The sequence below is a fragment of the Balaenoptera ricei genome, chromosome 1 (assembly GCF_028023285.1).
Source record: "Balaenoptera ricei isolate mBalRic1 chromosome 1, mBalRic1.hap2, whole genome shotgun sequence".
In the NCBI taxonomy this organism is placed as follows: domain Eukaryota; kingdom Metazoa; phylum Chordata; class Mammalia; order Artiodactyla; family Balaenopteridae; genus Balaenoptera; species Balaenoptera ricei.
In genome coordinates, this window is record NC_082639.1 from 44,565,661 (window position 1) to 44,579,267 (window position 13,607).

Genomic DNA, 13,607 nt, shown 5'->3' on the forward strand with positions numbered 1-13,607 from the left:
GGACCTGGTGAGGGAAGCTGAGGGTGTAAGCAGGAACAAGACTTGGGGGGCTCTGGGGGCAGCAGCAGCTCCATTCACTAATGACTACTCTGTGCCTGGCACACAGAGACAGAGAGTGGCTCACAGCCCTGTGTGGGAGAAAGACAACATCACATATTCAAAACCCAACCGAACTCGCAAAGCCCTGGGGCAACAAAGTGATGCAGAGCCCTGGGACATCTCAGAGTTATCTCAGGGGATCTAACACTGGAGTTGGTTCTTGGAGAAGTTGCTGATTGCGCAGGGGAAGGGGAGGGTGTTCTAGGCAGAAGGAACGCACATGCAAAGACCTGGAGGGAGGAGCTACTATACTAAACAGACCTGTGTAAGCGGGGCAGGTGAGGGGGGGAATTGGAAGAGAGGTAGAGCCACGTCCTGAAGATCCCAGAATGGCAAGCTGAGGAGCTGGGACGCACCCTGCTGGTGCTGGCCCACCATGGCCTGTGGCTGCTGGAGGAGGGACAGGGCCTCAGCACTGCCTGTGCCAGGGCAGCGAGAGCTCAGCAAAGTCCAGGCCAAGCCCTGCAAGTCACAGTTCTTCCTGGGCCTCAGCTTTCCTTTCTGTGAAATGGGGGTACAGATTCCTTGAGGCCAGGCCCGGTGAGGGTTGTGGGAGGTTTTGCAGACCTGCCTAAGAACAGGGCTTCACTTCACCCCGACCTCTCCAGAGGGCAGCCCTGAGGGGGTGGGTGGGAGGGGAGAGCGGCAGCCAGCAGGTCAGATGCATGCTGAGGACAGGGTCCAGAGTGGGCTCTGCCTTGTGGCCTGGAGGGCCCCATTATGACTTTCGTGGGCCCTGGCCCCCTGCCTGCTCTACCTGACAGGTTAAGTCAGCCCTGGCGCCCAGGTGGGTCTGACTCGACCCCTCCTGCAGGCACCATGGTCCGGAGCAGGGCGCTGCTGCTCCTGCTACTGTTGCCGCTGCAGCTGCAGCTGGGACCGGGGCTCACCGTGAGGGCCCCAGTGTCTGGCCGAAGTGGAGCCCACAGCCTGAGCCCTGAAGAGAATGAATTCGTGGAGGAGGAGCCGGTGCTGGTCCTGAGCCCTGAGGAGCCGGGGCGCGGCCCGCCCACCATCGACTGCCCCCGAGACTGTGCCTGCTCCCAGGAGGGGGTCGTGGACTGCGGTGGCATCGACCTGCGCGAGTTCCCGGGGGACCTGCCTGAGCACACCAACCACCTGTCCCTGCAGGTGAGGCCGGCGCCGCGCCAGCGGTCACCAGGGCCCGCCCCCCACACGGTGACTCCCGCCCCAGAACCACCCGCGCCGCCGCAGCCCCGGCTCTTGCCCGGGGCTCCCCATCCCCCAGACGCAGGGCAGGTGAGACTCGAGGAGGCTGGCTCCACCACGGGGCGTGCCCCCCACCCCACCCGGCCCGCGTCCCAGGCACAGAGCACAGTGACCTCATGACGTGCTTTGTCTCACGGGAGGAGTCTGGGCTGAGGCCCTGTCAGCAGAGTCAGGCCCTGAGAACAGACACAGACCTGCCCGGCAGCTGACCCTCTGGACAGACAGGGCACCTCAGACTCCATTACAGGCCAAGAAAGTGAGAGCAAAGCAGACCCCCCCGGGGCGCCCTGGGGGCTCAGGGGACAGAATGCTCTCCCCAGCTGAGGCATAGGCTAGATTTTAGAACCTCTAGAAGTGGGACACGGCATTCCAGACGGGGACTCTGGGAGCGCTGGTGCGCCCATGACACCCTTGTGCGGCCCAGCAGCCCTGTGGGAGAGGGAGGGTCTGTCGCACCCATTTCCAGAGGAGACCAGGCCCAGTGAAGGAAAGTGACCGGCCCACGGTCACGTAGCCCTGTGGGGTCTGGGCTGGCCAGTGGTGGGAGCCCAAGACCGGGGTAGCCTGTGAGGGAAAGGGACGAGCTGAGGGCAGCACTTATTGTTGCTTCATTCATCAAATAGCTCCTGTGTACCTGCTGTATGCCTCTGCTCCTATGTGGGGTGCTGGGCATGTAGGGAGGTCTCGGACATGCCCTGCCCTTGAGGCTCTCACAGTCTGTGAGGGAGGCAGAGACCTAAACAGGTAGAGATAACAAATAGAGATAGAAGGACTAGTGCTGTGAAGCCAGGGCAGCTCCTAATCCAGCCCCCTGGTCCAACCCAGGAAGGCTTCTGGAGGAGGTGGTACCTGACCCAGGTTTTAAAGCATCCCAAGGGAAGTGGGGTCTACAGGGCATAGAAAGGGAACTAAAAGCAGTTTCTGGCTTGAGGAGGGGAGAATGGGCTGGGACACCTGTCACTAAGTGGGAACATGCAGGGAGCAGGTGTGGAGGGTAGACCACATTCCAAGTTTGAACTGCCTGTGGATGCCCGTGTGCGTGTGTGCGGTGCTCCTAGAAGGGGGACCCACACCTCTGTTGTGGTTACTGCTGAGCCTGCAATGCCCACATCTGGGCCTGCTTCAGAGCCAGTCCCCAGGGTTTGTCCATCAAGGGGCAGAATCCCAAGGGAAGTGCCCAACAGAGGGACTGGCTCCTGGGACTCTGGCTGAGGGTGAGTGCAGGCCTCTAATGGGGCAGGAGTCCTGGGCACCCCCTCATGCTGCCTCCTCACCGCCCCCATCCCCCTACTCCCCAGAACAACCAGCTGGAGAAGATCTACCCCAGGGAGCTCTCCCGGCTGAATCGGCTGGAGACTCTGAACCTCCAGAACAACCGCCTGACTTCCCGAGGTGAGGGATCACCCAGAGCTGGAGACCAGGACCCCAGGCAGGGAACTGGGTGCCCATGGGGCCCCGCCCTGCAGACCCTGGCATATGGGAAAGAGCAGGCCTAGGCTGGGCTGGCATTGGGGCCCCATGGCAGGGGCTCCCTGTGGTTGCCTAACAGCCGCCACTGGGTGTTTCTGAGACCTGGGAGTCCGATCAAGGGAGAGGCTTCAGAGCAACTGATACTCCAGGACCTGAAGAGTCACAGACTCTTCAGTTCACAGAAGGCCTTTAGAATCAAAGAGTATAGAGTCCTCAAATTTTAAAAAGTTATTTTTCTGATGATGAAAATAGTTTCTGATTATAGTAGAAAATTGGGAAATATAGAAAATAAAATGGAATAGAAAAAACCCACTCATAATTCTGCCACTTGGAATTTAGTCACTATTGACATTTTGGTATATTTCTTTCCATTTTAAGAAAAAGCATAATTTATATACCATAAGGTTTACCCAAATTAAAGGTACAATTTGATGAGTTTTAGTAAGTTCATATGTTGTACAGCCATCACCAGAATTCAGTCCAGTCCTTTTTCTTTGTGTTTTTAAATTCATAGCTGGACTGATAGTATGGATATTATAACTATTAGAACTGCTCTGTTTCACTTAGCAATTAGCTCAGCCGCAAATCTCATGTTGCTAAAAACTCTCCGTGGCTATTATTTTACACAGGGTATTCTGTGGAGGGATGCTGCACAGTTTATGTAACTGTTCCCTCTAGTCAGATAGTTGGGTGAGTCCCAGCATCTGAGGGTCTGGGAGCCCAGAACCGAGTGTCAGAGGCCGACTTCAGGACTGGAGAAGGGCCAGCCTGGCCGGGCTCCCAGTGACAGCCCAGTTCTGACACTGCATCTGCCAGATGGGGCAGGGGAGGGCCAGGTGGGGTGGAAGCTCAGAGGCCACCGCCCTGCCCTGCCCTGCTGTGGGGCTGGGTATGAAGAGGACCCTTCTGGGGCTGCCCCCAGGGAGCACTCCTTCCTGGCAGGTCCTCTGCCCTGTGGCCTGACCTTACGGGGACCCATTCCCACCCAGGCTGCCCTGAGTAGGTGAAGGATCAGTCATTTCTCAGTGGACACTTCCCATCTGCTCTTCTCAGCTTGGGCCCCTGAGAGCCAGGGGAAGGAAAAGGGGCTGGGCAGGCCTGTTGGGAGGGGCTGGGAAGGGGTCAGAGCCACACCTGCCCCAGGGAGTGCCTCCCTGTCCTGGCAAGTGGGGTGGGTGCGGGGGCGGTCAGTGCTCACGTGCTCCCCTGTAGCGTCTCCTTCATCCAGGGCTCTGACCGATGCCTGTCCTTTGAAGGGCTCCCGGAGGAGGCATTTGAGCATCTGACCAACCTCAATTACCTGTACCTGGCCAATAACAAGGTGAGGGGCCTGCAGCAGGGCAGGGTGTCGGGGGGCTAAGCTCAGGGAACTTTCACCAGGGCCTCTTCTGGGCTGGCTGCTGGGTTCCTATTGCTGCTCAGACATGGCCCAGACCCAGGGCTTCAGAGCGGTCAGATAATGGCAGAGGCTGAGACCTACGTCGGCGTAGTGGGGTGAGAGCTCATCCCCATGCGGAAGGGGTGCTGGAGGGCTTCCTGGAGGAGATGGCATTTGAAGGGCCATGAAGCGTAATAGGATTTCAGCCAGAGGCCTCAAGGGGGAGGGCACCACAGTAGAAGGGACAGCATGAGTGAAGGCATAAAGGCACTCAACCTCAAGATATTTGGCCTGCCCCAGGGCTCTGTCCTGGCCCCCTCTCTCTGAACTCTCAAGGAGACTGTCTCTCCTCCCTGGTCTGTAACACCCATCTACATCATGGCCACGTCCAGAGGCGGTCTCCAGCCTTTCCCCTACTCCCACTTGAGACTCAAAGGTCCACCTGCCTCCTCAGCATCTCCCCCAGATGTTTAATAGAAGTAGAACTGGTGCTTCCTGCCACAGCCCCCAAACCCCAGTCATCCCGTTGTCTCCCCACCTCTGGAAAGGGCATCTCCAACTACCTGCGACACCACTGGTCAGAGCCACAAATCCAGGAGTGCTTCGCTCACTTAAGTGTGGTCCCACTGCAGGCCCTCAGCTTCCCCCACCCACCAGCCCAGGACCGCCATCCCGCAGCGGGACACAGACGTGGAGCCCCTGCCTCCTCGTTTGCTGCCCCTTCTCCTCAGAGCAGCCAGAGGGGCTTTACAAAATCGTGCCTCACTTCTACCTCTCCATCTCCCCTCCCCACTTAAAACCCTCCTGTGGCTTCACCCTCGGCCCAGGAAGAAACCCACACGTGTCCCCAAGGCCCGCAGATCTGTGTGGTCTGGGCCCGCCTGCCTCTCTTATCTCCCCACTGGCCCCCTCACACTCCGCTTCACCCCCAGGCCTGGCAGACCCCACACACAGGGCCTCTGCTCGCTGCCCCTGCTGTGTGGGTGCTCTCCCCGCAGACAGCATTTAGGGTGCTGTCATGCCTTAAGTGTTACCTGTTCTCCAAGCACCCAACCCAGTCGTTCTCTGTCATCAGTCTGTTTGAATTCCCTGCAGAGCAGTGATCACTCTCAGATACTTTTATTCCTGTTTATTTACTAGGATGTAAGCTTTGGTGGTGGAGGTGGAAGCAGGTATCTCTGTATCTTGTTCCCTAGGACACGTCCAGTGCCTGGAACTGTGCCTGGAATATTGCAGACTCAGGGACTACTATTGAATGAATGAAGGGTAGACACTATGAGCCGGGTCTGGGGAAGTGTGGGTGCTCACTGTGGCTGCACAGAGGGCCAGTGTCGGGGGGCAATGAGGGGAGAGACCAGGAGAACAGGCAGGGCAGGGGACGGGCTGGAGAGTTTTGAATGCCAAGCTCAGGACTATGGGGAGCTGTAGAGTTTCTGATTTTGTGTTATTGGGGATTTTAGAAAGATGGCTCTGGTTGCAGGGAGGAGACGAAGCGGCTCAGATGAGCAGCAGGTAGTGTAACTCAGCGGCAGCCTCTGACCTGCCACTGGTCCTTCTACCCAACTCTTCCCTTTCCAGCTGACCTTGGCACCCCGGTTCCTGCCAAACGCCCTGATCAGTGTGGACTTTGCCGCCAACTATCTCACCAAGATCTACGGGCTCACCTTTGGCCAGAAGCCAAACTTGAGGTCAGAGGTCAGAGGGGGGCCCTGGGCTTAGGCTGGAGAAAGGGGAGGAGCTGAGGCAGAGGCTGCCAGCCCTGAGTGGGGCCCAGGGGCCCAGACAGGCCCTGGAGGAGGGGCATGCTGTGCAGAGCAGGCATGATGCCCCCTGCTCAGGGCTGCAGTGACAGACGCCCAGGGCTGCAGGGGCACAGGATCTGGAAGACTGACCCCTAAAAGATGAGGAGGAATCAGTACAGGAGGCGAGGACAGAGGGTGGTGTCTGGGGAATTGCGGGGAGCCGAGTGAGGGTATTTCCCTCCTTCCCCAGCCCCCGGGGGGAAGGGAGCATCTTTCAACAGGCAGAGCCATCCCTCGCTGAGAGCTGCTTTGGGAGGAGTGAGGGCCCCCAGCACAGGTGTGTGAGCAGCGCAGGGTGGTGCTGGGGAGGGAAGGTGCTGACAACCTCCGGTGCCACTCTGTCCCTGAATCTGTCACCTCGATTCTCTCCATTCCCTGGAGGAGCCAGAGTTGCTGTGCATGGCCCCTTCCACAGATGAAAAAGCTGAGGCCCAAGAGAGGCCACACAGCAAGAATGAACTATATTGCCAATGGATTTCTCTTGTTCCTTATCTTCTCTCCTTGTAGTATGGTGGCTCCATGAGGGCAGGGGCTTGTTGGTTCTGTCCATTGCTATATCTTTAGGATCTAGAACAGTCTTGGCACCTGGAGGCACTCATTGTATATTTGCTGAATGAATGAGGGGTCACCTCCTCTGAGCCAGGATCCTGTGCTGGGCACTAGGGACAAAGAGGTGATAAGGATAGGACCGTTCTCAGGAAGTCCACAGAACTCAGAGCCAGCTGTGTAAAGCTGACAGGCAGGGACTCCAGGGCTGCAACACTAGGGGAACAACTGAGAACCTTGAAGGATATGGAGGAGCAGGGACTTGGGGTCAGGAAATCCTGTTTCTTCCACTGACTTGGGGGGTGGGTCCTTGGTCCCCTCGGCTATGTAGAGGGGACTGGATTTGGCGGGGTCTGAGATTCTTGAGATGGGAGGAGGGTGCCCTGGGCCCCAGGCCCAAACTGAGCAAGGTCTGGAGCCTCACCAGGTGAGATGGTGCCGGGGCTGGGAGGCCTGGGTGGCTGAGCACCTGTGCCTCATCCCCTAGGTCTGTGTACCTGCACAACAACAAGCTGGCGGATGCTGGGCTGCCGGACAACATGTTCAATGGCTCCAGCAACGTGGAGATCCTCATCCTGTCCAGCAACTTCCTGCGCCACGTGCCCAAGCACCTGCCACCTGCCCTCTACAAGCTGCACCTCAAGGTGGGAGGGAGAGGGCAGGGAGGAGCACTGCCAGAGCAGGGACCCACAGCAGGGGAAGAGCCCAGTCCCACATGGGCACAGCAGTAAGGCTGTGGGGCCTTGAGCACGTGCCGGCGGGCACAGCGTCTGCTGAGGAGAAACAAGCAGAAGCCCGGGCACCTGGCTGTCAGCCCCACGTGGAGTACTTTAGGCCTGGGCCCCTCCCCGTGGCTCTGCCAGACCCCTCTCCACACCTCATCCCAAGGCTCTGCCCTTGCCCCTTGGCCGTCCCTCATGCACCCCTCCCTACCATCCCACCTCTCAGAACAACAAGCTGGAGAAGATCCCACCAGGGGCCTTCAGTGAGCTGAGCAACCTGCGTGAGCTGTACCTGCAGAACAACTACCTGACTGATAAGGGCCTGGACAACGAGACCTTCTGGTGAGCCCCTACCTGGGCCCTCAGTGTGAGCTCGGCACCCAGGAAGCCCTTCCCAGGGCTCACATGGCCAGGCCCTTGCCCACCTGCCCCTGGCCAGTTTCCACAGAGAGGGAACTTTGAGACTTTTGCCTTTACTGACATTTCTGTCCCCAAGAATAGTGATATGTAAGGTCTGCCAAAATTCTAGTAAGGCAAGGAAATGTTTGCAGAGGCTGTCTTCTTCGTACAAAATAGAAACTCAAACATTCTTGTTGAAAGCAAATCTATTTTCAGTTTTTAGGGCCTGGGTAGCCTAAAAGGACGAAAGGCGTTAGTTAAACAATTAGTCTTCAAATAAACTCATATGTGTCAGAAACCATGCTAGATCCTTCCTATACCAATATATCATTGAATCAAACCAGTGAGAGCCTCGGAGAGGACTGAGGTCCCCCAGTCAGCTAGAGGCAGAGCTGGGATGAGTTAGAGGCAGGTCCCCCGCCACACCTCCCTTGGGAATAATGTTGGAAACAAGTGCCGTGTGGGCTCCTGCCCACTGGCCTGATCCCCCGCCTCCCTCCAGGAAGCTCTCCAGCCTGGAGTACCTGGATCTGTCCAGCAACAACCTGTCGCGGGTCCCGGCTGGGCTGCCGCGCAGCCTGGTGCTGCTGCACCTGGAGAAGAATGCCATCCGGAGCGTGGACGCAGACGTGCTGAGCCCCATCCGCAGCCTCGAGTACCTGCTGCTGCACAGCAACCAGCTGCGCGCGCAGGGCATCCACCCGCGGGCCTTCCAGGGCCTCAAACGGCTGCACACGGTGCACCTGTACAACAACGCGCTGGAGCGCGTGCCCAGCGGCCTGCCCCGCCGCGTGCGCACCCTCATGATCCTGCACAACCAGATCACCGGCATCGGCCGCGACGACTTCGCCACCACCTACTTCCTGGAGGAGCTCAACCTCAGCTACAACCGCATCACCAGCCCGAAGGTGCACCGCGATGCCTTCCGCAAGCTGCGCCTGCTGCGCTCCCTGGACCTGTCAGGCAACCGGCTGCGCACGCTACCGCCCGGGCTGCCGCGCAACGTGCACGTGCTGAAGATCAAGCGCAATGAGCTGGCCGCCCTGGCGCGCGGGGCGCTGGCCGGCATGGCCCAGCTGCGGGAGCTCTACCTCACGGGCAACAGGCTGCGCAGCCGGGCCCTGGCCCCCCGTGCCTGGGCCGACCTCGCTGGTCTGCAGGTGAGGGGGCGGGGTGAGGCGGGGGCAGGGCCGTGCCGGTGTGGGGGGCTACTGGTCTGGCTGCCCTTAGCCCACCCATCTGCTGGGCCCAGGTGAGGGGTGGGCAGGAGGGCTGGGCCGTGAGGGAGGTACCCGCTGGGCAGGCTGGGCCTTAGGGTAGGGGGTCTGGGCCATACCCAGGGTATGGCGGGCTCGCGGTACAGGCGCGCAGGTCAGAGCTCAGCTGGCATGGCTAGGCAGAACTCACCACCTGCAGAGACAAGCTTGAGGAGCCCTGTGGGGATAAGGGGAGGTCATGGCTGCAGGTGCGGGGGGCACTGGGCATTGTTCAGGAGGACTGGGGGGCAGGGACAGTTCAGGTGGCATGGGAGAGTGGAGCTCACCCACCTGTGGGCAAAGGATAGGTGCCTGGAGAAGGCTGGGCTTGGGGCAGGGGAGGACGGCAGGCCCGTGAAGGGTGCTGACCTCACCAGTCTGCAGAGTCTAGGGGGGTGTACTTGAGGCTTCTGGGACTGGTCAGTGGGCGTGGCACCCGTGGCCAGAGTCTGAGACAGGAGGGCTATCTGGCCATGTGAACTGAGCCTCCTTGGTTACAAGTGAAACCTGCTGACCCAATGAGGGGCGGAAAGGGAACTTCATTAGAGAAACCTGGGAGGCTCTGCTGCCTTACCAGGCCCCTCTCTCCCAGATGTCCCCAGGCCTTGCTCTTCCTTTTTCCTCAGGGCTCTGCTCAAATATAAGCTCCTTGGGAGGTCTTCCTTCACCGCCTGCCACCTTTCTCTGCTTTGTTTTTCTTCATAACCCTCATCCCTTCTGACAACAGATCATCGGTTTGCTTGTTTGTTGTCTGCTCTTCCTGCTAGGACAAGGGGCGGGCATTTTAGTCTGTTGTGTTTCCTGCTGGACCAGGGCCCTCACTGTGATAGGTGCATAGTACATGCTTGTGTGGGGAGCTGTCAGGGTGGGGATGTCTGAGGGGAGTACAGGGGAGAGGCCCTGAGAGTGGGAGGCTGGGAGGCTGGGAGGTGGGGCAGAGCCCTGAGGGTGGAGTTGAGGGTTGGCAGCTGGCCCTGCAGGAGCAGCTGGGGTCTCTCCCAACCCAGACAGCCCGGCCGAGTGCCAGACACCAGGATCCAACCACCTGTGCCGGTCTCTCTTGGGTATTCTTAAGGGGCCCAAACCCCATTATCCTCTCTTCCACACCTGCTCCTTCTGCTGCATTTTCTAACTCGCTGAAGGGGGTAACATCCACCCAGGTGTCCACAGGAAATGTGGATGCTGCCCTGACACCCCCTTTGCACGCTGTCTGCCCTCCAGTGCCCATTGTCACTAAACCCTGCCAACTCTACCATCACATCTCCCCATTTCTCCACTTTTCTCCATCCCTACTGCTCATACCGCCAAGTCAAACCTTCCCCGTTTCTTGCCTGGACCCCAGCTTCCTAGGAGCTCTGCACTCCTAGATTCCACATGCAGTCAGAGGGTATCTTGAAAAAAACATGCTCACCTAACACTCCCACCCAGGACCCTTCTGTGTCTCCCCGCTGCCTTTAGAACCCAGACCAGCACCCTTGCCACAGCCTTCAAGGCCTAGTCTGCCCCTGCTCCCAGCCTAGCGTCTCAGTTTCCCAGGTGCACTGGGCTTTGCTCATACTGTCCCCTCTGCTGGAAGCACCTTCTCCACCCTGGTGGCACCTACTCATTCATTCATTCCACAAGCCTGTACCGAGCCTCACCATGTGCAGACACAGCTCTGGAGCTGAGGACCCAGAGGGAAATAAAACAGATCCAGGGTCACTACCCTCCTAGAGCTTATAATATACCTAGGACTCAGCTAAACTGTCACCTCCTCCAGGAAGCCACCGGTGATGGGCAGGTTAGATGCCTGCCTGGGTGAGTCCAGTCGGGGATGCGGTGTCTGGTGGAGGGGTTCTTCCTCTCACTGTTGGATCTTTCTACAAGCAGCTGCTCTTGTTGCTTCAGAGCCCCCACCTGCACTGGCTGCCGTCTATTCCCTCGACCCGAGGCTGGATCGGGCCCCTGCCCCAGGCTCCCTTATCACAGCCCAGTTCCACTGCTGCTATTGTCAGATTGTTGCGTCCATCTCCCCTGCCAGCCTGGCTTCCTGAGCACAGAGGCAGCGTCTCAGTGGATTCCATGTCCCCAGTGACCATGGGCAGGCACTGAGGATGTTTGGAATGAATGAGGAAGTGCTGGAACCATGTGGAAGGAACCCAGTGGGGAGCAGGGAGCCCTGCTGGGTAGGGGAGGTGACAAGGAGGCTCCCTCAGGTGACTGAAGCGAGTGCCCCCCTTGAATCTTGCATCTGGATTCATGGCCCCCAGTTTCCTGGCCCTGAGCCCCAGCCTGTCAGGGTGAGGAGGGAGCTTAGAGATGATGGAAGCCCACCTGTGGCTGCACAGGTGTGTGTCGGGGCAAGGGTGCTGACAGCCCGAGGGTCAGGCAGTGAGTCGGGCCCGGGCACGTCTGGGTCTCCTGCCTGCTGCAGGTGTGTCCTTCTCCCTGGGAAAACTACCCCATTTTCCTGGCCACCTGCTTCCTGGACTCTAGGCCTGTGGTGACTCTGAGACTGGCCAGCCTGGGGCCTGGCTGTCATGCCAGGGTCACTGTGGGCTTTGAACCCTTGCCCCTGGCCCCTGTCCACATGGCCCTGAGATCCACGAATGAGCAGCCCCATCTCCACCCTCATCTGATACCACTGATGTGAGATTTAAAGACTGGAGGACTCCTAGCCCCTGCCCTTCTGGGGTCTTTAGTCTGATGGTGGTGACAGGTGTGTTAAGGAGGGAAGACTTTGACACCTAGACATCTTGGCCGTGAATTCCTGTGGGAAGGCAGAAGGAGCGGAGTAGGATGTACATCAATTAGAACAAGGGTTCGGAGTCAGGCGCACCGGCTTCCAGCCCGTACAGGCTGTATGGCCTGGGATAGATCTCTGAACCTCTCTAAGCCTCTGTTTCCCCATCTGGAAATGGGGATAATTATAGACCCCACCTCACAGGGTTATGAGATTTAGATAGGCTCTGGGGTTGGTGGGAGCTTGGCATGCTGTTAAGTGCGTTGGCTCCCCTGGTCACCCCTGCAGCTGCTCGACATCGCCGGGAATCAGCTCACGGATATCCCCGAGAGGCTCCCCGAGTCGCTCGAGTACCTGTACCTGCAGAACAACAAGATTAGTACTGTGCCCGCCAATGCCTTTGACTCCACACCCAACCTCAAAGGGATCTTTCTCAGGTAGGAGGTCCTCTGGGGCCCTGCACGTGCCCCTCTGGGGACTGGCCCGGCTCCAGCAGGATAGTCAGGGCATATGGGAACCACTTGCAGGTAGAGGTCAGTATTTGAAGCCTAGCTTTCCTGCTGATCAGCTGTGTGACCCTGGGTACATCACAGAACCCCACTGAGCTCCTGTTTCCTTAGCACTCAAGGGTTGGGACATTCCTGGCCAGGCCTGGTGAGGTTCATGGGTTTGTGAGAGGGCTTTGGAAGATTTAAAAAGCAGAGCATGTGGGTGTTATTGATGTTCCTGTGGCAGGAAGGGACCACAGAAAGCATCTTCCCAATTTACAGCTGGGAAGGCTGAGGCCCAGAGAGCATAGGTGACCACTGTGTCCCACATGCGCACAGCTGGCCAGGCTGGGCCTGGACCTCAGATCCAGGACAGCAGATGTTCAGGTCCTCGCTGGGTTCTGGGGGTTTAGAATGATTCAGGGGACCCAGCTACCCAAGGAGCTTCCATACAGTAGAGCCAGGGTGGTTCTTCCCACCATCCCCACCCCCCAAGTCAGAGAGAAGGAGACAGATCAGAGTAAGGCAGTATGTGCACTCCCAGGGGCTTTGTGACCCAGAAGGCCAGGCTGGGTGACGTCGGGGTGCAGTGTGACCTGTGCCTCTCGGCTCCTGCAGAGACTGAGGTGCAGAGAGTTGAGGGGGTCTGAGATCAGAGCCCAGCCTCCCCCTTCCCAAACCTAAGTGTGTCCCTGGCCCAGCTTGGCCCTGGCCTTGTCTGTGTGCCCCTCCACACCTGGCACCAAGGCGACTCCAGGCTGGCAGCACAGGAGCCTCAGGCCTAGAGGTTAATGCCAAAGGGCAGGCAGAGAGAAGGTGTCTGTGTCTGCCCCCCCCCCAAATCATAGTGAGAGCACAGATGGGGGAGGCCTTCCCTCCGCTGCCCTGGGTCACCCCTACCCCCCAGCAGCAGCCACGTTGAACAGCTTGAGCTCCCCGTGACACCCATGCTCCTGAGCCGCCTCGTTTTGTGTTTGCCGCGCGTCTTCCTGGAGGGCCCGTCCCCTCTGCTCCGCTTCTGGGCTGGGTCAGTGTGGGGTGCGGTCAGGCCCCGGCGCTGACCCCACGTGGGTGGCCTGCACAGGTTTAACAAGCTGGCCGTGGGCTCTGTGGTGGAAAGTGCCTTCCGGAGGCTGAAGCACCTGCAGGTCTTGGACATAGAAGGCAACCATGAGTATGGTGACGTTTCCAAGGACCGGGGCCGGTTGGAAGAGGAAGAGGAGGAGGACAAGGACGAGGAGGACGAGGAGGAAGAGGAAAGGTGGTAGTGACAGGGTAACCGGATCTGATGTAGGTAGGTGGTCTGTGCGGGGTGCGCTAACCTGCTTCACCAGTTTCCTGCCCCTGACCCCGGTCTAGGTCTTTCTGTCCTTTCTTCACCCTCTGTCCCCTGCTTCATCATTCATTTTGCAAATCTGTTAGAGCACTTGGTATGCTCAGGCCCTGAGTGAGAGGTCGGGTATGACAGTGCACCTGTGGGAGGCCGGCCGGTGCC

The 13,607-nt window shown here is 58.8% G+C and overlaps 1 protein-coding gene across 4 annotated transcripts in view; it reads left to right on the top strand.

Annotated features, from left to right (window-relative positions):
• PODN (podocan) overlaps positions 1 to 13,607 on the top strand; it is a 37,260-nt gene that overhangs the window by 6,190 nt on the left and 17,463 nt on the right. For 3 of the 4 annotated variants that reach the window (XM_059922664.1, XM_059922644.1, XM_059922654.1), the window contains 9 exons: positions 914 to 1,230; positions 2,628 to 2,721; positions 4,056 to 4,120; positions 5,756 to 5,865; positions 7,013 to 7,169; positions 7,474 to 7,589; positions 8,149 to 8,806; positions 11,913 to 12,061; positions 13,197 to 13,406. In XM_059922664.1, the coding sequence (XP_059778647.1) occupies positions 919 to 1,230; positions 2,628 to 2,721; positions 4,056 to 4,120; positions 5,756 to 5,865; positions 7,013 to 7,169; positions 7,474 to 7,589; positions 8,149 to 8,806; positions 11,913 to 12,061; positions 13,197 to 13,380 (1,845 nt within the window). In that variant the 5' untranslated portion in view covers positions 914 to 918 and the 3' untranslated portion in view covers positions 13,381 to 13,406. Of the gene's footprint in view, positions 1 to 913; positions 1,231 to 2,627; positions 2,722 to 4,027; positions 4,121 to 5,755; positions 5,866 to 7,012; positions 7,170 to 7,473; positions 7,590 to 8,148; positions 8,807 to 11,912; positions 12,062 to 13,196; positions 13,407 to 13,607 lie in introns of all 4 variants that reach the window. The other variant, XM_059922674.1, reaches the window with a different exon arrangement.